We start from the raw sequence: 22,978 nt of genomic DNA on the forward strand, positions 1-22,978 counted from the left end.
TAATTCCTTCAGGAGATATTTGACTTTTAATTTTTTCACATAAATGGTTTTTCCGGCCGGAAAATCGATTTTCCATTTTCCGAAAAAAAATAGTTCTATACTTTTCATACTTTTTCACCACAAACAACATGCGATACAACAGCAGTGGGAGGATGGAGTGAACAGATTGCACTTACATCTTTCTTTAAAACACTGTGACGCTGCGGGTTTAGTAACACATATAATTCATATATTTCGTTAAAAAAGTTCCACATAAATAAAGGATTCTCTTTACCGCACCTCTTACACATTTACAAATCCACATTGAGGCGCCAAACTTTCGTCGGTAGTCGTTGCAAGTAACGAATTTTCGATTTACCCCAGAAGTACCACAGAACACCATACATCATACATATGACGGCCTCGATATAAAACCCATCGACGGTAGTTCTACATTTCAATTTCGGCTCCGACGATATCGTTGATGTAATGTTTGTCGTACATGTCTGATAAGACAGAGTGGTTATCTCATTGTCAAAATATGTAAATATTGAACGAGAGTCGCATTGCTATTTACTTACATCATTCCAATTAGGGCAAGTTGAATTAAGCGTAGCATTGAAAGCCGTTTGGTTCATCACTTCACATTCTTTCCAAGTCAATAAGTCAATCATCCATAAGGACAACGTGGCCGGCCATGTACCGCCAAAATTTTCGACCGTATTCCACAGTGTCATATATGTGCCACCGACCCTTGGGTCACTTACTTTGGCAAAAAATGCCGTCATACCCAAGTACATCGAATTAACGCATGTGTCGTACAGTATGTTGTATGTGAATAACATCACCAACAGTATGATCGGAGCCTCTCCGGACTCGTTAATCAGACTCGGAATGTACCATACAAGTAGCACCGCACAAGCGGAAAATAGCAACCGGAACGGGATGAATTTGATGTAAGTTTCGGTTGGTCGCGGCCCCGTTGTATATTTGGTCACAATTAGAGGCAGAAAAATTTCGGTAGGCATCATCGACAGCATGATCAGAATGAGTAGATCGTCGGTTTTGATGCCAGCATCCAATAATTTCAATTTCATCACATTGTCGCACAGAGCGTAGGCGAATTTCGATGTTAATAGAATCAACACCAACAGTTTTACGCCGCGTAACTTCAAAATGTCGAACAGCACTTTGTACGATTTGATTAGACTGAAATCGGATTCTACGTCAATATCGCTGTCCGCATCGTCCGGTGGTCGTTCGTGTTTGAAAATCGCTATTAAGATTGTGGCACATAGGAAACAGATACCCCAGCACCGCAAAAATCCTTGAAGAGAACATTCAGTTAGCGTTCCTGTACTGTAACTTGCTATACGAGGAGGGGCTTAGCCTCCGAGATTTTTTACCTGACATTGTTATCAAGCCATCTGGCTCAGGAACATTTCGTAAATATTTGTTACAAAATTCTGCTGATTCGAGTGCCGTAAATAGAGCGAACCCGACAAAGAAACCAGTCTTCTGTCCACATTGATTGCATGCTAATCGAAGATTTCGAAAAAAAAAAAATTAAAACTTGTCAACCCGCTGGCATTGTACGTTAACATTCACTTTACTTGCTATATAACCGGTATTCCGTCTCTTCACCATCTGCACAGCCCATCCGTCGACGGTCACATCCTGGCTTGCAGCCAAAAAATTCAAACCAAAGTACAAAATCGTAAGAATTTCAATATTCGGCTCCTGGCCGTTGCCACTCAACCACAAATTGATATAAAACGATAAAATCAGCATAAAAACTCCGGTGAGAAATTGTGTCGGAATCAACCACGACTTTCGTCGACCGAACCGTTTCGAATACAAACAGTCGATAATCGGTGCCCAGACCAATTTCAAACTAAACGGCCACACCGCCATACTGAATTGAGCCTGTTGCGAATAAGTTGCACCATAATTTTGTAACAGTAAGGGCATTGCAGCCGACAGACCCGAAACAATTCCTTGCAAAAAGTATAGGAATGTTAACAGTGCCACATTCCATCGATCACCTTGCAAATTGGGTTTCTCTTCTTGATCGGCATTATCGTCGTCAATATCACTATCGTTGTCATTATCGTTGTCATTTTCGTCTAATCCATTTAACATTTGATCGGTCGCACTCTCCGAAACGATGCATTTGCCTAATTCATCTCTTCCGTTCGTTAAGTGGTCATCATTCAATTGGCCGCCGTTGTTCATTTTAGACTCGGTACGATATTGTTGAACACGGCTGAATTCTGCTCTAATTTAATCAAATCGCACGACTAATTAACCAAATTTCGTCTCGGTTTAATTTAGAACAATTGAGGGGAAAAAATGCTCTGACCTGTTCCGTTCGCGTGATACAAATGGAACTGATGAAAATTCGTTTATCGCCTCTGCGATTTCTTTGCATTTCAATCTTGAACTTACTTAAGATTTAACAATGAATCGCAAAGAAATGTGTAGTAAACAGAGCAAACAGTGTCGACAATGGCTCGGTCTGATATAAACTTGCTGCTTATGTGTCTATTGTTTTAATTAAATTTTCAAATTTGTATTGCTACGTACCAACAATTAAATGCAAATAACATCAAACGTGTGCTGATAAAGTGTTGCTATTTAAAGAAATCATACTGGATATTCAATCTATCAATTACGAGACAAATTGTCGCAAACCTGACTGACCAGTAATTCGTTAGTGCTTTGTTGTTTTTGTTTTTCTTCTGGTCTGGTTTGCGTAAAAGTATGATGTTCTATCAATTGCTATCGTCATCATATCGTTTTCTGGAAATCGAAATTTTCAGATCGCACTTGGCAGTGCCTATTTACGAGAATCAAATTTTTTGAAAATTCTTTAGATTCTCGAAATGAATTTTCAGAAATTTTGAATTAAAACAGACCCCGCTATTTGGTAAGAGACCAAGGCTATAAACTTTGTGGAGTTCACGCAGATTATGACATAGCTAACGCCGACCCGTACGACACACCTATTCGTATCAAAAGCCTTTAGTGTGAAACTCTTTATATCTCTTACTTGATACTCTTCTCTACTGAAAAGCTATTCGCCCTTTAAAATCACTTACATTATCCACTCTTTGCCTTGTTATTACATACAAATAAGTTGCCGGATGCAATATCGACAGCCCCGTACGAAGTCAAATTTCATGAATTCCTATTAAAAACGGCTATATAGCGCCATAATTACCTATATTTTCCTATAAATAAACATTTCACAGATGAATATGCTATTTTATATCTCTATATATTTGTATATAGCTCAATATAGCTGTATATAGTTATATATATGTCCATATGTGGAATGTCCTACACACATAACCAATTCCTTGTATGTTAACAGAAACTCTCTAAGTACCATTTTTCCCGAGATATTTCAATTTTACTAAAATCCAATATGGCCGCTAGCAGCCATTTTGTTAGGATACCGGAAATAGCAATGACGCTTTACATTCGTTAATACCTTTCAAACAAAAAAAAAATCATGAAAGTCGGTCAAAATTTACTTGAAATATTGACAAAATACTAGACGTTCACTGTACGGCCAAATAGCCGGATAAGACCTCACTCCAAGAGCTCACGCTCCAGTGAACCCAATTTCATAAACTTTTTTTTCCTTGATTGGTACAGTCAATACCTATCTAATAAAGCGAAAGTATACGAAATATGTTCAAATTTGAGCGCCCTACAAGCAAAACTGCTTGGCGCCCTGTACCTAGTTGACACCAAGGGGTCTAACTCACAAGTCGGTCATCCGATTTCCATAAACTTTTCTTTATCGATTGGTAAATGTCCGGAGATATCTTCGGAAAACCGTAAAGCACTTATTGGGCCCCAGCTCGGGAGGGGATCCAAAATCACTCATCTTCGAAATTAGCCTCTCTTTTGATATTACCAAACGAAGAAAAAAAAAAGAATTTTAGAAATCGGATGTGTTTTACTCAAGTTATCGTGCACAAAGTATATAAACACTGAATGTAATGCAGACCCTCAGCGGATCAGAGAAATTACGGATCCAAACTTTCAGGTGAATTCATTTTCGTATGCTATCTACCTTACACTTGTGCAACATGACGGTCCTAAATCCATCCAATTCACCACTAAATACAACTTGACGCAAACGAATTTTATGTGTGTGCAACATAACGCCGCTAAATCGTTCCGAATTCACCACTAGATGCAACTTGACGAAACTTGACGCAAACGAACTCAATACGTGTGCAACATGACGGAGCTAAAATTCACCTGAAAGTTTGGATCCGTGTGTAACTGTGGATTTGCATTACCTTCAGTGTTTATTTACTTTGATCGTGCAGACAGACAGACGGACATTTTTTTTTCTCGCTGATTTGGCATCTATGTACCACCACAATAGGTTTCCACTTACTCAGTGAGTCCAATTCGACGTGTTACAAACGTATGCGTAAACCTACTAGACCCCAGTACTTCGTACGGGTCTAAAAATTCACCACGACATACAAATTCACGTGGAAAATGTGTTTTCCCGCGGATTCGATATTGTGTGAATATAGGCCCTGTCTACGCTCTTCTTCAATTTCATGTATTAGTACTGGGCTAATGGGCTAGTACTTATAATGTTCAGTTTTTAGCAACAAAAACTGCTTTTTAGTAAATAGTACAGTTAATGTACGCCGAATTTGTGTCTCAATTTACTTCAGCTGAGTTACCAGCTGTTCCACTCATACAATCATACTGCTTATGCGGATTTCCACTTCCACGTGCGTGCGTGTGCCTATTAAATCCGTACGTTTACAAGCAGTGTGTTTTGATAAAACAGCTGATGCAAATTAAAACTGAAGTTTGGTTGACCATCAATGGTAAATTATTTTCTCAAACGCAATAATCTCCAGTATGATAATTTCGATAATGACGTCTACAAATCTCGTTACAACATACTGCTGAACGTACTACTATTCGACTCGATTGAGATCTTTCAATATTATGCTAATGCACATTAATAGCTTGTAGAGCTTGTCCATAAATGACGTCCACTTTAATTACAGGAGTAGGGGTCTGATCAAGTGAAACACGTTATGGTAAAGGAATTAGAAAATTGTGGATGATAGAATGAGTCGTTCCAAGAATCTAAAATAACAGTCGACGTCATTTATGGACGCGGCCACTACTGTAGATATCTTATATATTACCACATGTCATACAATGCTTGACCACATTCATATCCATCTGACGTATGAATTTCTAGGAAAGATAAAGAAATTCAGATTTCCATATCCAGTTTTCCATACAATCAATAACATCGTAAATCACATCGATAAATTCCATTCTATCATACGATGTAGGAGTGGAGAGTGTCGAATGCTATATGAGTAATGAGGTCCAGCATTGCATTTACACATGGTGTGTGAATCCAATAATCTATTCGTAAAACGGGTTATTGCATTTTTCATGGTTCTGTTCGTATAGTTTACTTGGTAGATGAGCACGTGGGATATTGGAACAGGTTAGCGACGAATATACCACATGCAGGCCTATTTTACCACGGACATACGTACTATTCAGAAATTCTCCCATTTTGTAGTTTTGGAATTCTGCTGACATTGAACCCATCTTGGTATCTTACTCAAATAACTTAACCGAGGTCGACCGCGGTCAAAAAAGTGACTGACCTGAAACTTCAGGTCAGGTCAGGTTTCTTCACCTGAATTTCTGAAACCTATCAGGTCAGATTTCAGGTTGACCTGAATTTTTCATACAAATTTTCAGGTCAACCTGTCATGTTCTAATCAGGTTTCAGGTAAAATCAGGTCAGGTCAAAGTTAATTGAATCAGGTTCAGGTCGAAACAGGTTCAGGTATTTTCAGGTCAGGTTCAGGTAAACCTGACCTGTTCCGAGCTTTAGGTATTTAGGTATTTTAGCTTTAGGTATGAAACGTAAAAGATCAAATGAGGTGTCATTAGAACGATATATGTATGAACTTTCGGGGCAAATTTTCAGGTCAACCTGTCATGTTTCAGGTCAGGTCAGACCTGATCACTCTAATCAGGTTTCAGGTAAAATCAGGTCAGGTCAAAGTTGATTGAATCAGGTTCAGGTCGAAACAGGTTCAGGTATTTTCAGGTCAGGTTCAGGTAAACCTGACCTGTTCCGAGCTTTAGGTATGTACATGAAACGTAAAAGATCAAATGAGGTGTCATTAGAACGATATATGTATGAACTTTCGGGGCAAATACTGTTTTTATCTCCTGTAATGTCATAATGTTCACAATTTGAGTGTCACTTTTAGAATCAAAATGGGCCAGATTTAAACACGTCATTCACAGGAGGTTACGTTTATTAACTGAAAATTTCGACAATTGGTTATTTGCGCACCGCTATCTTCGATATTTTCTCATTTATTCACGGCGAACTTCGATATTTTCTCATTTATTCACGGCGAACTTCGATAATTTCACATTTATTCACTGAAAATTGACAAATTCTTGACAGTGTACTAGATGTGTGTTTTATTTGTGGGGAATATGAATGAGTGACGGTGTCATGGCGTGTTGATGTTTCAGTTTGATTTTTTTAAATTGGTTTTTATGGTGATTATGACATTACAGGAGATAAAACCATGTTCCTAACACGGTAGTAAATGGGGGTTTTGCGCAGACGATGTGTTGCCGAACTCGCTTCGCTCGTATCGGCAATCTCACATCTAGTGCGCAAAACAATCCCATTTACTACCTTATTATGAAAATAGCTATATTGGGTTTAAAATTCATCCACACTAAGGTATGAGCAGTTAAAAAATTGGGTAAAAATTTGACTATTTTTCAGTGAACTTCTAGGGGTTCCACTGCATACGAAACACAACAAAAACATCAGGGACCTGTCATGCTTGAAGTGCGTAGCAAACATAAAAAACTTTTTCAAATGGAATTTATATCCACAATTTTTAGCACTATTGTTCCGAAAGAACATTTAAGTACTTCGGTGGAAATGAATTTGATTTCAGCATTCACTAGTTTCAAAAGGCTACCCATCTCGATAATAGAACAGCAGTTTACTCGAATATTAATTTCTGATTCTGTTAGTAAACCCAGAACCTCGCATGCACGTTGAAAATAGAGCACCCCAACTCCTGAATTTAACCCGATGTAGATATTGAATTCGCCATTAAAAGATATTGCATCGAATCAAATAGAAACCAGAAAGCATTTGTTAGGACCTTATAAGTAAGAAAGAGTTGAGTTGCATGTCTCTGAATTAGCTATCCGAAAACGAATTTGTACAAATACACTTTAGCTTTCTAAAAAGAAGCTAACTCTCTTCTCTTCTCTCATAACCTTCGCTGTTGCATTAGAACGCTTTGTATATTATCCCACACAATTGTAAAATATTATGTACGTCTGGTAATACCACGAAGGCATTGGAAATATTAAAAACCATAAATTGATACTATCCACAGCCAACGCAACTCCGTCACCGAAACGGTTCGATGGCCGGAGGGGGAGCACGTTCAGCTCAATGCGACTGTCTCAGAGAGTTCCTTCTAATCCGCCGCGAAGGAATACGACACGGGCCAGGGGCTACAAGAGAGATAAAGTTTGCATAGATGGATTGTCGCTAGAGAGACAATTTTAATTGATTTTGATTGTTCACAGCAGAATTCCATAATGAATATGGCGACCGAAGCACCAACAATATCAACAAATAACCGAAATACGGTACCAAATTTTACCACTATAGACGTGAATGGGAAGAGCCAAAATACATTTTTTTAAGAAGAGAAAAAATAAATAAAATTTGATGAACACCATTCGAGGAGACAGAAAGGAATTTGCTTTAATTTATTGTACTTTTTCTTAGGCTAAGTGGAATATTGAGTGTAATTTAATTAACTAAGTATTTAATGTGTGTCCAAATAAATAAAATACAAAACAAAAATCTAGCAACTTAATGGAGCCTCTCACTACGATCGGTAGTTTTAGATGTTACCACACATTTGAGTCCACTATTGGGTTTGATTTGGTTCACCATTATCGTCAGAAACATGCAGATTTGTCAAGATGGATGCAAACGGATGACCGTACTCCAGGGGTCATACTCAATTTCAGGATATCTTAGCTAGTCTGATCTTCCATAAAAATATCCCTATTTTAAAGAGTCGTTAGTTTCGGTAATAGTTACTTACATCACTAAAAGAAATTTGTTTACTCACTGCACCCACGAAAAATGAGTCATTATTGCATCGACACCTCTGATGGACCTGTTGTGCAACCCACGAAGTTTTGGTACCTTTTTGTACTGTTTATGTATTCGAGGACATGCAACAGTTTCAAGAGATAATTCAGCGAACAGTCGCCTGTTAATCTGTTAATCATTTTATGTGCCCCCTATTAAGAGAGAGGAAGTATTTGGAGAATCTTAGACTTTTATGGTAATGCAATTTCTTGCTAGCCTCGCTATTTGTATTTCGTTTCAGCCACTTTGGAAAGCCCTTGCCTTCCACTGATATTAACATATCAAATAAATAAGAAGTTTATAAAGTGGTTGATAGCACGATACGTTAATAAGGTTGGCTTGTAATGAATTAATTAAAATAATTCAGGAAACAATACAATCCATCAGAGTTGTATACCACATTTAAGGGCAAAAATTTCATTTTAGTATTTTAATGTGTAGGCATCCTGTACGTTGTATTTACATTGTCTGCGATGAGAATGTAAATGAAACTTACATGTTAGGTTTTTCGATGATTTACATGCTATGCGCGATCATTTACATGCGCTGGTCGGAAATTTTTCGATGATTTTGTTTATGTTTTCACTTCACACAAACCACGATATAAATTAGAATCTACACAGGCAGAACTATTTTTTGGTACACATGCCATCGATAACATTAAGAAAACACTAAAATGACACTGAATTTATAGTTTAAAACAACAAAATCAAAAATTTTTCACTGAAACTGAGAATGACAACAACAAAAAAGTCAATTAAATATAGCCGAAATGGCGTGCACAACCGATGCCTACTAAATGAAAGTAAAATTTTAGTTCAAAATGGTTATAAGTGGAAAGGTTCCGAAATGCTGTTTTATGCAAAATTGTTTCGTAGTTTTCATCTTGACAATGTAAATACAACGCACAGGATGCCTACACATTAAAGAACAGTACAGAAGAGCCTATGTGAATGAGTAATACATGTGTGCGAAATTAGTCGGTTCGCCTTCGGCTCACACGCCACAAACATCGCACACATGTATTACTCATTTACATAGGCTCTGCTGTAATCTACTATAAGTAATGACCCAAAGGGAAAAAAACAAGAGCGAATGGTGGGACAGGCTACATTCGCCATTGGAGTGAAGAATGTAGGGAAATATTAGCTAATGAGTGTATAACGAACAAGCGCAATGACAGGAAAATTTGGTGGAATGACAAGAAAATGTGGTCGACTGCAGGAAAATATGAACGAATGAACGGTAAATATGAGCGAATGAATGGAAAATATAAGCAAATGAATGGAGCGAACGACGGGAAAATATGAGCGAATGAATGAAGAATATGAGCGAATGGCGAGGCGAATGGCATTCGCATCGCATGTGAATGGGTTGTGATTTCCGCCATTTTAAGAAGAAGAAGAATTGCGATCAAGGTATATGACGCTCGTAAATAAGACATGTATTCTGGTTCTGGTTTTGACTCGGTAGTAGAGTTTGAATTTTTAAGTAAAATTACAAAATTATTCGCGTTTGAGTAGAAATTACGTGTGAAATTCGAGAAAGAAAATTACAAAGTTGGCGCTGGAGTCGATTTTTGCGGCTAAATCTGTAACTTCCATCACAATCCATGGTGGGACAGGATTTCCCGTTGTTGTTTTCCCCTCGAAACGGCCCCTGTTATTCAACCATGGTACTGAATTCAAAACATCAATAATCGTCGATAAGCAGCAACAAATTTCAATCAAAGTTCGTCTTTCAAACTGAATAGATTTTCAATCGCATGCTCGTCAAACTATTTCCGACACGATAAGCACGACTAAAGTCACGCTCGCCAATCTTATCGCTTTTCCGCTTTCAAACCACATCTGATTCAATCTGTGTATTTTGCAACAGGCACTCAGTTTTAAAAACTTGTCTGGCTATATGGCGAATGCAAACCTCGACTTTAAAAAATCGTAACTGAAGAAGAATTCAATGAGAAAATTGACATTCGGCTCGATACCCACAATAATCATTGAATCGAAAATCAGATCGACAAAATGCTGCAACAGGACATTCTGAAAGTGCGGCAAGTTATGTACGTTTGTTCGCGGTTTGCGAGCCATAACAAAAAGAAAGTTTACAAGAACGAAGGCAAAAAATACGAAAAACTTCGCTACTATCCAAGGTATGGAGTGTCCTGTTACATACAACTGAGAGGTTAGGGAAGATGAAAATTTTTCCGTCTCTTTCGATACAGGGATCCCAACTATGTCGAAAAGCCGATCGAGAATCCAGTCAAATTGTTTAAAGTCCAGCGAATTAAGCCGATGAAAGGGAATCCCTACTGGGAGAAAGAAATCCTGGTGAATCTGGGTGTATCCGAAAAGGTGACACTATTTTTCGGCTGCCAATTCACTGTCTCACATTCAACCCGTTTCGATTTCAGATGAGCGATGTAGCCGTTGTTAAGAATATCCCTGAAGTAAATGCTATGCTGTGGAAGGTAAAACATTTGGTGGACATTAAGCCGATTGTGTTTCCGTACGGTGAGCCGACAGTGGACGATGTTAATCACACATTTCTGAAAGAAAGTGGCGAGTGCATCGTGACGAAGGAAATTAAATTCGATGAAAGCAGATTGCTGGCACGGAATGAATTTGATGAGAAAGCGGAACGCTTGGATGGACCCACATTGAAGAATAATAGCAGACTGAAATGGTTGAGCGGATATGAGTGTTAAAGATCAGTAAAGTAGTCATCCAGTTGAACATAGAAAATCGATTTTTTTTTATTCTACGGCAATGATGCGACGTCATGTCATGGTATCCAAGGAGGATAGTGTTAAAGACCTCAAGTATCTTCATTGAAATCAGTTCAGTCAAAGATGTAAAATAGCGGCAGACTCAAAATGTTTTTTATGAGTGCCCGCTTGTCGCGCAGAGCGTTTTTAGCCTTGAGGTAGTTCGAAGTCAATTCCGGAACAGGAAACCACCAAAAAAATAGTCCTGTGCTCAGTGGAAATTGTTCTGAGGAGCTAATTTTGGAGTATTTTTGAGGATCTTATGTGGGTATTGACTCCGTGATTATGAAGTGACTACACCAATCAGGGAAGATTAATTTTAAACAATCGACCTAAGAATCGGGAAATTTACTAGTGGCTGGAGGACAGAAGTTTGAAAGTTACCGCAGTGTCTAAAGTCTGTCTGCTCTGCCGTGTAAAAACAGTTTTTTGTGCTTCAGCTACAGATGGGTTCCTAAAAAGGATATGCTCAAACCAGCTACAGCAGTTCCTCTTTTCTCTTTAGGACTCATAGCGAGTGATGTCGTGGGTGAGAAGGCCATAGACTGGCTCTATGGGAATTCCCAAAATTTTACAAAATTTTTCAAAATTCCTTCGTACAACGCCCGAAGGACTTTTTTGAGCCAGTTCGGCACTAGAAAGCAATCGAACGAGTCGTTTTCGGAAACTGCCGTTGGAAAAAATTCGTAAAACAAAGTCCGTCAATTGACTTACCTCCTGACATTACTATCGCACGGACCAAATTCTAAGACTTGCTCATCTTGAGCGCATTCGTTTCAAAGGTGGATTTTATTTCTTAAAAAAAATTTACAACATTTCCTACAACACCTACAGTCATCACAATTCAGAATGTATCTCTGCAACAAGAAGAAAATCATCGCATTAGAAACTGACATTTCCACCAACCTCTTTTCGTCCACTCACCTTTTTTCTCAGCCCCATCTTTTGCCGTTTCGTTCAGCTCCTCCTCATGTTCCACCTCGCCCAGTTCGACCTTAATCAACAAATTCTTTATTTCCTGATCGTAGTCCTTCCACTCGGGTACGATTCTCTGTGCGGCCGTCAGTTTCGCCTCTTTGGTCAACGGATTGTTGCACAAATCGATTGTCTTTGCCGTTGATAAGCCTTCGTCATTGCACCACGTCTGACACCACAACCATTCTTGTGGAAGCGATTTTATGGCAACTTGATGGATCATATTGTTGGGCAGATCCTGGTCTAAATTCGATAAACTGTTCGGATCTTGGCTGAGTGCCTGAGCGAAAGTGATTTAAGAGATTAGGTTTCGTCGAAAGCAAGGGAGCCGATCGAATTTTGATTACCTGATATTGTCCACGCAAACGATCGCCAGCCGCCACCTTTCTAAATCTCTTCAAATCGACCACATACAACGCTGAAATGTGATACTTTCTGCCCTGCAAATGGTTGCGCCAGTAGCCTTGTTTCCAAAACCGAAATCCTTCCATCTCCTTACGGGAATCGCAGAACGGAGTGTATGCGTACGGTGCATTATTCAAGTCTAGATCATTCAATTCTTTAATATCAGCCCGGACGATCTGTGAAGGAAATCGGCGATTATAACGTATGAACTGAGCTGAACGGATGATTTAGAAAGCAACGAACCGCATCAGCATCAACGAAAATGATTTTTTTCACGTCCAGTGGAAAGAGGACGTCGAGGAACAGAATCTTATATCCCCAAATGGTCCTCTGCTTCTCGGTCTGTTGGTGTAACCATCGCGGCCACTTGTATTGGACCAATTCGTACTGGAAATTGTATTCGGAAGCCATGTGCGGCAGAAAGTCAACGAATTGCGGCGAAAGATAATTTTTCAAGAACCAAAATTTGACCGGTGACTGGCAACGAAAGACAATTAGAAACACTGAAACTATGTGCAACTGAACCAACTTACCGCTGTGTGCTTGAGCAATGACAACATCATTATCCGGAGAAGACGTTCGTACAAATGACCAGAAGCTACTGAGAAAATGTTTATCACCTCAGGCGTTTGTGGATCCGAGCTGCCACCGAAAGAACTAAGAGAAAAATCGAGTTTTCAACCACAGAAAATTGTTGCAAAGATTCGTCGCCACTGACCTCGTTATGGAATCCCATATTCCAGTCTGTACATCACTATCATCGCTCAACAGATCGGCATTCATTTGACCGGGTTTCTTTGTAACTCGAATCTTTAGCACATGTGAACGTAACGAACTGATAATGACTCTTGTCTCTTCGGTGCCATGAATGGTATTCGGTCCATCAGCACTGCAAAGATGTTCGATTTTTACAGAAAACTGATAGGGATCCATCATCACATCCTTACCTGGTAACATCGTAAATTTCGGCACTTTTTCCTGCTCGCAATTTCAACGTCCACGCTCCGGGATTGGCTTTCAACTGGAAGTAGCCCAAATTCGCCATAACAATGGTATCGACCACCACTGGCGTCTCTTTCGTTCCCAAGGTGAACTGTAGTCCGCGCGGTGGTGCTCCCGACGTTGAATCGAAACAGTGTCCCTCCAACAGTAGATGTTCCAGTTCGTATTCGCTATGTACCGGACCATTGATGTCAATCAGCTTAATGTTGTCCAAATCGTAAACGGATCGGACGACTTCTACTAACCAATTTTCTGGTACCTAGACATTAGAGACGAAAATTAGCTTCGATCTTGTGTGCTCCGACTCCGACTGTAATACCTGCAGATTTTGTGTTAGAAGTGGACCGGCTGGGAGTCCAGTGAATTTTGCATAAGGACCAGGTGTGGATTTACCATCTGGACCAAATTGAAGTTCTGGTTCGATGACAAATCGATAGAAACTGGAAAGAACGGCGTTAGCATTCATCAAATCGTTGGGTTGACTGCGAGAGACTTACTTCTTCACTGGCATATCACTGTGCTTATCCACGGCACATAGTAGCACCCTCATATTACAGTTAACGATGTTACGCAACAAAATCAGAATTGGAGCCAGCTTTTGAGCACCTCGAGATGCAGGATCGAGCACAGCGAATATCTCGAAGAACGGAACATTGGCCGACTTATGTGGTAATTTGACTGCAGTGTAATGGTCTTGAAGGTCAGTCGGTATGGCGAATCGTGTTCTTGACTGCTGACGTGGCACCAGAATCGTGAACAATTTCAGAATGACATCACTGTCGACGTTTAAATCCTCGTCGGTGCTGGTCTGTAACATTTTCTTGATTTTGTCACTGTACGAATGGCTGCCAAACCGCTCGATTAATCCATAATCGTCGGTGGTAAACACTTCATTTTCGTCCAACGGTCCAATCACATTACCATTGGATATCACAGCATTCTCGGATGTCTTCAATTTCAGAACTCGAGCACAGTAAACGCGCAACATTTTCAAATGTAATTCGGTGGCGGAAAGTAAATCCTTGACTGGCTTTGGTATGTCTTTGGTTTTGGTTTGCCGGTTCTCCAACCATTTGAGCACCACATTAGTGGCTTCGATACCATCGAGCGATTGCGATGCGGCCAAAACCAAACGATTCAGATTGTCTTTGCTGGACACCGACGCACCCTCAGTGTTCGGAATGAAAGCGACACGAAGTCCTCCCGACGATTTCTGAATGGAGAAACATTAAAACGATGGAACATCGAAGCGATTGAGCCGTGATTCACTCACCATGTACGTCAGAGCATTTTTAAGCATTTGAGCTCCGACTTCAGTCTCCAGATCACCGACCACCCATAGAGTCAAGAAATACACGGAATTCCCATTCAACTTCTCCGGAGTGTGCTTGCTGTAGAAGTACTTTATGTTCGACATAAGCGTTGCAGTCATGTCTCTGTGGGAGAGTTGAGCCAAACTCTTCACGTTACTGAGATCATTGTGAGCATTACCGGACACATCTAAAAATGTTGGCTCCTCCGTTTTCAGAATGCGTTGATTCAGCCTGTTGAAAGTTGAAACACACGGAGACGAATCAACCAAATCCGTTACCAAATATCAATCTGATTCACCGCTTACCTGGGCATTATATGCGGCATATCCATCAAGTAGTCTAACACATTGTCGCTGTCCGATAGATCGCCTTTGTAAACTGCTTTCTGAATGTTGGGCGTTTGTTGCATTATTTCCGTCAAAATGGTCTCCTCAAAATCGTCGGTGTTCAGTTGAGACTGTTGCAGTGGTACACCGTTGATCAATGCTTGTGGCGACGATTTGAAGCCCAAACGATCTAGGAATTCGGATGATATCTGTCGGCCATAATCAAAGTCCGAGTCTTCGCCCAAAATATCATCGATCTCTTTGGCGGACAGCTTGGAGAACAATCGTTTCAATTCACTGTGAACGGTTTTGCTGGTTATGTCCTCGTTCGATTGGATGGAAGCAAAAACCTACGAAAATATTGATCTTAAGCAACGAGTAGAAAGACGAAAATTTTAATCGAATTCATACGTCAGTCAAGAAACCCAGTGCATCGCGACCTGGAATGGTGAACGTGGAAATACTGAGTTAGTGAACAGGATTGGGATGATATGACCTGGAGATCAAACCTGATTTCTGCTGTGTAACATAATTGAACGCGCAGAGAATGCTCCTGTAATCTCCTTCCTGATCGGCAGCCGCATTCCGACTATCGAAAACTAGACCCAATCTCACTGGCGCCAAGTGAATGACAAAACTTTCGGCCAATTTAATGAGGCCACGACTTTCCGGTGTGATTGGATCCACCAACAGCACCAAATTGAACAGATTTTTGCGCACGTTGCGTAACATTCCGGGGAACGATGGTCGCAACAAATCCATTATACTGTCCGGCCATCGTCTGTACTGCTTATCATTTTCCAAATCGTTAATCCACATGATGGCCGAGTCTCGAATATCGATGGCGAACTCTTTGCCGCCGGACGAAGATAGATCCAGAGCCAGTAGGTCGGAAGCTAGTTTTCCTTCGATGTCTAAAAAAGATGTGGTCATTTGTAGCGAAGTGTTGGTATGACTTTCACTGAGACCTTACTCAAATTGTACAGTCCGTTCAATACTCGCAACTCGCTGCGTAATGTTTCGTGCAGCGCACCGATTTCCAACGTTTCAGCATCGAAAAACAAACCGTTGATGAATAGAGCGGCATCCGGTGGCTGTAAATTTAAAGTGCGACCCAGCACATCGATGTTATGTTTCATTTCTTTCCGGAAATCTTCAGAGACTTGCTGGTGTAGCAGAGTTTTTGCCTGCAACAAAAATTGCGATTTTGATCCACTGGATACTACCCGGCAAATGAGGATCAGACCTGAGTAGGAAAATTTTGCGATGTAAACTGAAGAATTTGCAATGCCTCTTCGCCTTGGATAGCAGCTACTCTTTCGGCTGCTTGTAGTCCCAACTCCTGGAATTCCCAAGCTTTCAGCAGCGCGATCTCGTCACTCTTTTCGGAAAGTGAAACGCGAAAACGATCGAGAGAGTGCGCCAATGATGCATACCGTTCCCTGTTGAACCATTTAAACGTGTTAACGGATTCAATTCACTGCATCCACAGCAAAGTCACTTACTTAAGTCGTTTGAAGTCAAACCCATCAACTTCCATATCAACATCACTTGGTTGCTCGGTCGCATCGTCCACCCGAGGTGAATCGTCCTGACTTTTGTACTCGGTGGATTTTAAGTGCAATTCGACACCGTAGCCAGACAGTCTAACCTTTTCTTTCGTCAGATTTTTGACGAAATGTCGGCACACGTACTTGACCTTGCCGTTCATTGCTTCCTTCTTCAGATACTCATGGAATTGTTTGAAGTCTTCGGTGCCGATTTGACTGTACAAAACGGTTGTCACCGAATTATTTTCGCTGCCTGGGTAAATGTGATCGAAACTGTAGATCTCTTCATCACTATCACTGGTCGCCTCAACGCGTTCCAGTCCCTTTTTCAATTCGTTCATATTGCATGCCACCCGATTGCCAATCGTCACGAACGTTCCGGTGTTACAATCTCCGTGTGCAATAACATCGTTGGCTATTTGAAAGTGAGCCTGAATGCGCGGTGATGTGGTATGCATCGATAACGATAGTTTCAGCAACGGTAAATAGGTGGGACCGATTAGCTTCTCGGCCGCTTTGATGGCAGATTTGTACAGTTTGGAGTCACCATCTAGAGAACATTATCGACTTAGTGTTTGTTTAACGTGCACGCTCTATTGTAGTGCGAATTTACCGATTTTGTAGAGCGGCGTTTCCAAACCGTTCAACTGGTCCACGTAATCCCAGAACAGGGCTGGATTTTCGTCGAATAAATATTCGGCAACTTCCAGTGAAACTGGTGTGACAGACCATTTTGCATTGAGTAAAGTGGTAATGGGATGGCTTTTCGAACAAAGGATCGAACGGAACGAACAACTGACGAATAAAATTGTCAACAGCAACTTCATGTTTCGTGGAATGATGTCTTATCTGTGAGAAGTTTGTGTCAGCAATTTCTCGGTCAACAGAAAACAGATTTTCTTACAACTTTGTACTGCTGGCAATCACAACTATAAATCTAATTGGTTTTCTAACGTAACCTCACTGTTATTTCAACGGACAATAGATCAAGGATCATAACTTAAAACGCACATTATGTACTCGGAATTGATGAGCCAAGTGACTGGCAAATGTATGCCAATAAAATTTTCAGTCAAATTTATTTATTTCCTGGCGCTTTTACGTTTTTATTGCAATTTTCTGCAGAATCCAAACAAACTACCAATCAAATTAAGCCACACACAGTGACAGTTGTGACAAGCACTATTTTTGACAGTTCTTTTGTTTATTGCGCACACCGGTTTTTGTTAAGGGGATTGGCGTCGCATTCCGATTTCTCCAAGCGGTTACTAGCGTAACTTCTGTGAACGGAGAAAAGTTTGAAATCTCTATCTAGAAAAAATTACATTGGAGCACCTCAATCATGTCTAACCCGAATATGATTTCGACAAAAACCTGAAATCTGGTTGGAACTTGAATTGAACCTGATATTTTCGACTTCGGATGATGGATCAGGTCGAAATCGAGTGACTCTCAATTTTTCGTCCATCCTGAAAATTTCAGGTTCAGGTCAGGTTGAACCTAAAATTTTAGTTCAAGTTCGGGTCGAAAATGAAATTTGAGTTTAGGTTTTAGTTGGAATCCAGTTCCTGAATTGAAACATGTCGACCCAAACCTGACCGAAGCTTCATGTCGAATTTAACCGGGAATTGTTACCAATGTTAGATAAATTACGTCGAATCCTAAAATCGAGGAAAAATTATGGATACACATTTGTAATGTCGAAATCGACCCAACTGCATCGACCAACTTTATCGAGATTTACTAAAAATTTATTGAATTTACCGAAAATCAAATTAAAAGTCAATGCCCTGCTCTGCGTAAGAATATTTCACTCATCCACATGCAAAATTGCTCTCAGATGGTAATATACCTAGCTTTTATGACCCTAGCTCCCAAAAAAGATCGACAATAAATTTCGTATACAGCCCCGAGATTGCCCTTCCTAAATGCTGCTTAAAATTCATACCTTGCAAGGTAGTAATTTCAAGGAAAAAAAAGTTTATCAAAATCGGCTCAGTAGTTTCTGAGATACCGCAGATATATCCTTTAGTGATGTTGCCCTCGATATGTTCCATATTCCCTAAGATAGCTTTGTGAATTTTTTGTTAAATAAAACTTCAAGAATTACACTTGTTGAAAAAAGACAGCGCCATCTCTGGAGTTAAACTTCAAAGCAACGCTACAGCATCATTTTTCCCAAGGTAAAAATAAATGGGCGGAGGTAATGCCATTCAGACGCGCGGTCTAGCACAATAGTTCGATGCTAATGACACCTTTTTGTCAAATGGTTGACTATGATAAATTGAGATTGGCTCGTTAGGTTCGTGTTTTTTATGTAGATGGAAGCACGGGGTTTCGGGGGGGTTTTGAAATTAATTTTCGCTATGTTGCTTACATTGCAATGTCAAATATGTCTAAGGTCGTTTAATTTGTGCTAGGTGAAGTCCTTTTTCACTAAGCAATCAGCGTAACCTTCGTAAATAACAAATCTTGAATTTGTCAACAATGTGTGGCAACATGTAAAAAACAAAAATCAAAACCCCCTCAAAACCGGTGGCGATCCACTTGTCAACGGACAATACATAAACAAATTACATCCCCTATTTACTTGTGTTTCACAAAAGTGTTGTGTCTATCACAAAACAGATGGCCTAGGTTTCTAAGCAATTTTGTGTTTTTAAAGAAGTGGAGAGATGGCAGTTATAGCAAACTTTCGTGCCACTGCACATTTGATTCGGTTATGTATGACATTACCTTCCGCCCATATATTTACCTTGATTTTTCCCATCAATCAAAGTTAGAAACTTGACTGAGGTCAAAACAGTCTCGCAGATCAAGGAGTGATCAAACTCTTCAAAAGGCTTGGTCCATGGTCTTAGGCGAAGAACTTGTCTACTGATTTTTGTGGCAACACAAACACTTTTATCTGTCAGTTGTTTTCTGTTGATTGAGAATTTTTCTGCTAGAACGATGAACGACCAAGGTTCAAGGAACGATGGCTGGTTTGATCTCTAAAATGACATCAACTGACTATTTTCTACCTGTTCTAATGAAACGTGTTTCCATATTATCTCAAAGATCGGTTTCTTTGCTCAAAATTCAAATTCAAATTCGTTGTTGGTGCGTACTGATCGATGCCAGCAACGCCATCTCTCTGTATTTACCATTATTGTTGTGCTTATCACTATAATGTGCATAATGTGTCACCGCTAATCGTAACACACTTCAGTTCAAAAGCAACACAACGCGGTTTGGAAGTGAATCTATTGAAAACAGTGTTCGTTTTGTAAACAATAGACAAAAGAAGAATTGTAACAATATTTCATCAATACGTCTGTGAACTAGTTACATCAGCGAGAATGTTCTGGGGCCTTAAGGTTGAACCGAATAGAAGTTATTCGCAAAAAGTCATCCAACCTTTCCATCTAAGTCAAGCGGTCTTAGATGTGAACATCCCAACGGCAAACAAGGATGTTCAACTGATTCTGAGCAGCACGAATTGCGAGAATGGCGACAATATCCACACCGTTGACTACATTCTATGTGTTTTAAAGATGTCCAGAACAGTGCAGGTTCCTTTGAATCTAATTTTCTCAGCAGGCGATGATATTACGTTTCGTAGTGTCGGCGGAACTGTACATTTGATTGGATATTCGCTAGATGAACGGAGTGACGAAGCTGAAACGTACGATAGTAGACATACGGACAGACGTCGAATTTCACAAGAAAGTGGTGACAGTGAGGGTGGTTCCGGCGACGAAGGGGATGGTTCAGATGATGAAATGGGCACTGAAGCAGAGGATGGTTCAAATGATGAAGAGGGCGCTGAAGTCAAAGTGGAAGAGGAAGAGCCAATCCCCCCACCAGTGAAAAGACCTAAATTTAACGAGACTTCCAACATCAATGAACCTAAGAAAGCACAGACGCCGAAAGTGGTTAAAAATAAAATCCGGCGACTCGATGGCGATATAGTTATTGAAGATATTCGGAAAGGAAAGGGCACTGTCGTCAAATCGGGGAATAAAGTTGAGATCTATTTCGACGGCCGTTTGGAATCAAATAACAAATCCATCGAAAAACTTAATGTTGGCAAAGGATATACGTTCACAGTAGGCAAAGGTGAAGTCATCCAAGGATGGGACATTGGAATCGTGGGCATGAGAACTGGTGGCAAACGAAAAGTCATCTGTCCACCAGGAAAGGCCTATGGCCCAAGAAGCTATCAGAAAGGCATACCACAGAACGCCACATTAGTGTACGTAATTGAGCTGAGGAACATTTTATAGCCGAGTTCAAAATGGTGTATTTGACTAAGGAACTTCCAGTTTGTAAAATATATTTTTGTTGTTTAGACTAAGGGTTTTATGGTTGAACGTTCATATCAAATTTATTTAGTAGCTATGAGCCATTCATGTAAATATTATACGCTAAATACATGACGATGTTTGACAACTAAATAATCCGTATTTTGCTTGCAGGTGTTTGGTCAACATATTAACACCACCGGCAATTTAAATAACTTGCTTAAATGTCATTCACCGTTTGGAACTAATACCTTTAATACCTTCATTTATACACCATTTACAACTTTTAAGACACTATGTCGTGAGTGGCCAAATCAACAGTCGAAAATTTTCTAAAGTCTCAATCAGCCATTTTGCGAGAGGCTCTGATCTGCCGTAATTTGTTGAGAGAGACCTGGTGAAAAGAATTCTTTTGTTTAAAAGCTTTACTAAGTCTCTTATGCAAATGACGGCAGGTGTATTTTCCGGTTCTAATCAAAGGTTTTTCATTCGAAAAATCCATTACCATAACCTCTAGAAATTTGCAAAGAGTACATTGCTCTTAAGAGGCATCGATGCTTCGCTGAGAAGCATAAATTTTGGAATTTTTTAAGTACTGGAATTTAGTTTACTGTTGATGATATCTTTCCACCAGAATCCTTTTTCAAAAATATAGGACCGCAAGAACGACCATGAAGTTGACCAGCTATGAGAAAACTGAGCAGTTTATGAACATTTTGTTAAACGACTACGAGGGATTCTTTTGAAAAACAGCCTGACGAAATCAGACGAATTTTCTAGTGGATTTTTTGATATGTGCCCAGATAGGTATTGGTCCCCAGAAGCCAAAACCACTTTCGAAAAAATAATCTAAGCTTGTGTGGCTACTGAGAGATGACCAAAAACCGAAAACACTCAATTTTCTTATGGAAATTTCTCGTAGGCGACGAAACGTACAAGGTAGTGTGGGGTGTCATTAGAAAGGCATATATACTTTCGGGCAGATTGGGTCTACAATGACCTCGAAGTGAACTAGCAGCTAAAATTGATGCAAAAAACATTTTTTCATCAAAAATTTCACATGCACGAAATGAGCATCAAATTTCCATTCCAAAACCACATTCATCGAAACACTACCCATGAATGTTTGGCATTAGTGGGAAGCTAAGAGGAAAATGAGGAAAGCAATTTTTTTTTTTGAGTTTCTTTTGGTTTTCGGATGCAAGGGAACCGTTAGAAGTTGGCCGAAATTATCGATTTTTTACCCACACTTTCGACTGCTCCAAAGCACTGTCAGTGCGTTGACTGCTCACATGACCTTGTACGTTTCGTGGTAAACGAGAAATTTCCATAAGAAAAGTGAATGTTTTCGGTTTTTGGTCACCTCTCACTAGCCACACAAGTTTAGATGAATTTTTTTGGAAGTGGTTTCGGCCTCTGGGGTGGGGACCAATAACTATCTGAGCACATATCAAAAAATCCACTAGACAATGCGTCTGATTTCAGAATTCTGCTTTTCAAAAGAATCTCTCTACAATAAACACTAATTTTTATTTGAAGCTAACACATTCCTGGTCGTTGTTGCGGTCGTACATTCTTCAAAAAGTATTCTGATGAAAAGGTATTATCAAAAATGAAATACGAGAGTCGCAAATGTAGGCCACAATTTTAGCTAAGCATCGATGCCTCTTAAGAGGCAGAGCTGGTCAAACTGCTACAACCAAATCCATTTTCTGTCGAAAGCTAACACATTCGTGGTCGTTATTGCGGTCCTATATTTTTGAAAAATTATTCTGTAGTAAAGATATCATCAAAAGTAAACTAAAATCCAGGATTTAAAAACCGCCCAAATGTATGCATTTCAAGGAAGCACCAATGCCTCTTAAATTTTTTTTAAATTTTTAAATTGATTTTCCTTAGGGGAAAATATAAATTTTTTGAGAACGCCTTCCATTTCGATCCCCGAACCATCACACATCCCTATTAATCACATACCTTTGAAATAGAAAATCTGAATTTTACAATTAAAATTATGAAATTTATTTACAACCTCAATGTATTATACACACACTCCAGTAATTTATTGTACATTATAAATACAAAAAAAAAAATTATTAAATAGGACTCGCGCCTAATGTTTCTCATTTTTTAAAA

General features: G+C 39.7%; 5 protein-coding genes across 13 annotated transcripts in view; 3 read left to right on the forward strand and 2 right to left on the reverse strand.

Annotated features, from left to right (window-relative positions):
• The window catches only part of LOC119084184 (adenylyl cyclase 78C), a 58,267-nt gene extending 50,330 nt beyond the window's left edge, over nt 1-7,937 (forward strand). For 3 of the 6 annotated variants that reach the window (XM_037194050.1, XM_037194049.1, XM_037194052.1), the window contains 2 exons: nt 7,446-7,582; nt 7,642-7,937. In XM_037194050.1, the coding sequence (XP_037049945.1) occupies nt 7,446-7,582; nt 7,642-7,761 (257 nt within the window). In that variant the 3' untranslated portion in view covers nt 7,762-7,937. The remainder of the gene's footprint in view (nt 1-7,445; nt 7,583-7,641) is intronic. The other 3 variants (XM_037194054.1, XM_037194051.1, XM_037194053.1) reach the window with 2 other exon arrangements.
• On the reverse strand, nt 208-2,589 carry LOC119084186 (acetyl-coenzyme A transporter 1-like). Of its 4 annotated transcripts, none has more exons than XM_037194057.1 (5): nt 2,342-2,589; nt 1,593-2,252; nt 1,386-1,517; nt 561-1,306; nt 208-485 (listed from the first exon to the last, which is right to left on the reverse strand). In XM_037194057.1, exons 2-5 carry the CDS (start codon nt 2,212-2,214, stop codon nt 291-293), a joined length of 1,695 nt encoding a protein of 564 aa, XP_037049952.1. In that variant the 5' UTR covers nt 2,215-2,252; nt 2,342-2,589; the 3' UTR covers nt 208-290. The 4 variants fall into 4 exon arrangements, with proteins under 4 accessions (XP_037049952.1, XP_037049954.1, XP_037049950.1 ...); XM_037194059.1 differs by having other exon boundaries at nt 1,593-2,257; nt 2,342-2,504; XM_037194056.1 differs by having other exon boundaries at nt 209-485; nt 1,593-2,279; nt 2,342-2,504.
• Nucleotides 7,938-10,172: 2,235 nt separating the features above from the next.
• LOC119084187 (39S ribosomal protein L30, mitochondrial) lies at nt 10,173-10,965 on the forward strand. The gene is made up of 3 exons (XM_037194060.1): nt 10,173-10,373; nt 10,446-10,575; nt 10,635-10,965. Exons 1-3 carry the CDS (start codon nt 10,246-10,248, stop codon nt 10,926-10,928), a joined length of 552 nt encoding a protein of 183 aa, XP_037049955.1. The 5' UTR covers nt 10,173-10,245; the 3' UTR covers nt 10,929-10,965.
• Nucleotides 10,966-11,757: 792 nt separating this feature from the next.
• Nucleotides 11,758-17,736, reverse strand: LOC119084188 (UDP-glucose:glycoprotein glucosyltransferase). Its single transcript, XM_037194061.1, has 18 exons — nt 17,464-17,736; nt 17,173-17,408; nt 16,515-17,109; nt 16,256-16,451; nt 15,983-16,196; nt 15,519-15,923; nt 15,421-15,449; nt 14,989-15,359; nt 14,644-14,914; nt 13,868-14,583; nt 13,690-13,810; nt 13,316-13,629; nt 13,087-13,257; nt 12,902-13,025; nt 12,612-12,845; nt 12,311-12,544; nt 11,913-12,243; nt 11,758-11,845 (listed from the first exon to the last, which is right to left on the reverse strand). The coding sequence occupies exons 2-18, from the start codon at nt 17,384-17,386 to the stop codon at nt 11,826-11,828; spliced, it is 4,560 nt and encodes a 1,519-aa protein (XP_037049956.1). The 5' UTR covers nt 17,387-17,408; nt 17,464-17,736; the 3' UTR covers nt 11,758-11,825.
• Nucleotides 17,737-19,900: 2,164 nt separating this feature from the next.
• LOC119084452 (39 kDa FK506-binding nuclear protein-like) lies at nt 19,901-21,056 on the forward strand. Its single transcript, XM_037194433.1, has 2 exons — nt 19,901-20,796; nt 21,020-21,056. The coding sequence occupies exons 1-2, from the start codon at nt 19,901-19,903 to the stop codon at nt 21,054-21,056; spliced, it is 933 nt and encodes a 310-aa protein (XP_037050328.1).
• Nucleotides 21,057-22,978: the final 1,922 nt, after the last annotated feature.

Source organism: Bradysia coprophila, unplaced genomic scaffold, assembly GCF_014529535.1.
Source record: "Bradysia coprophila strain Holo2 unplaced genomic scaffold, BU_Bcop_v1 contig_732, whole genome shotgun sequence".
In the NCBI taxonomy this organism is placed as follows: Eukaryota; Metazoa; Arthropoda; class Insecta; order Diptera; family Sciaridae; genus Bradysia; species Bradysia coprophila.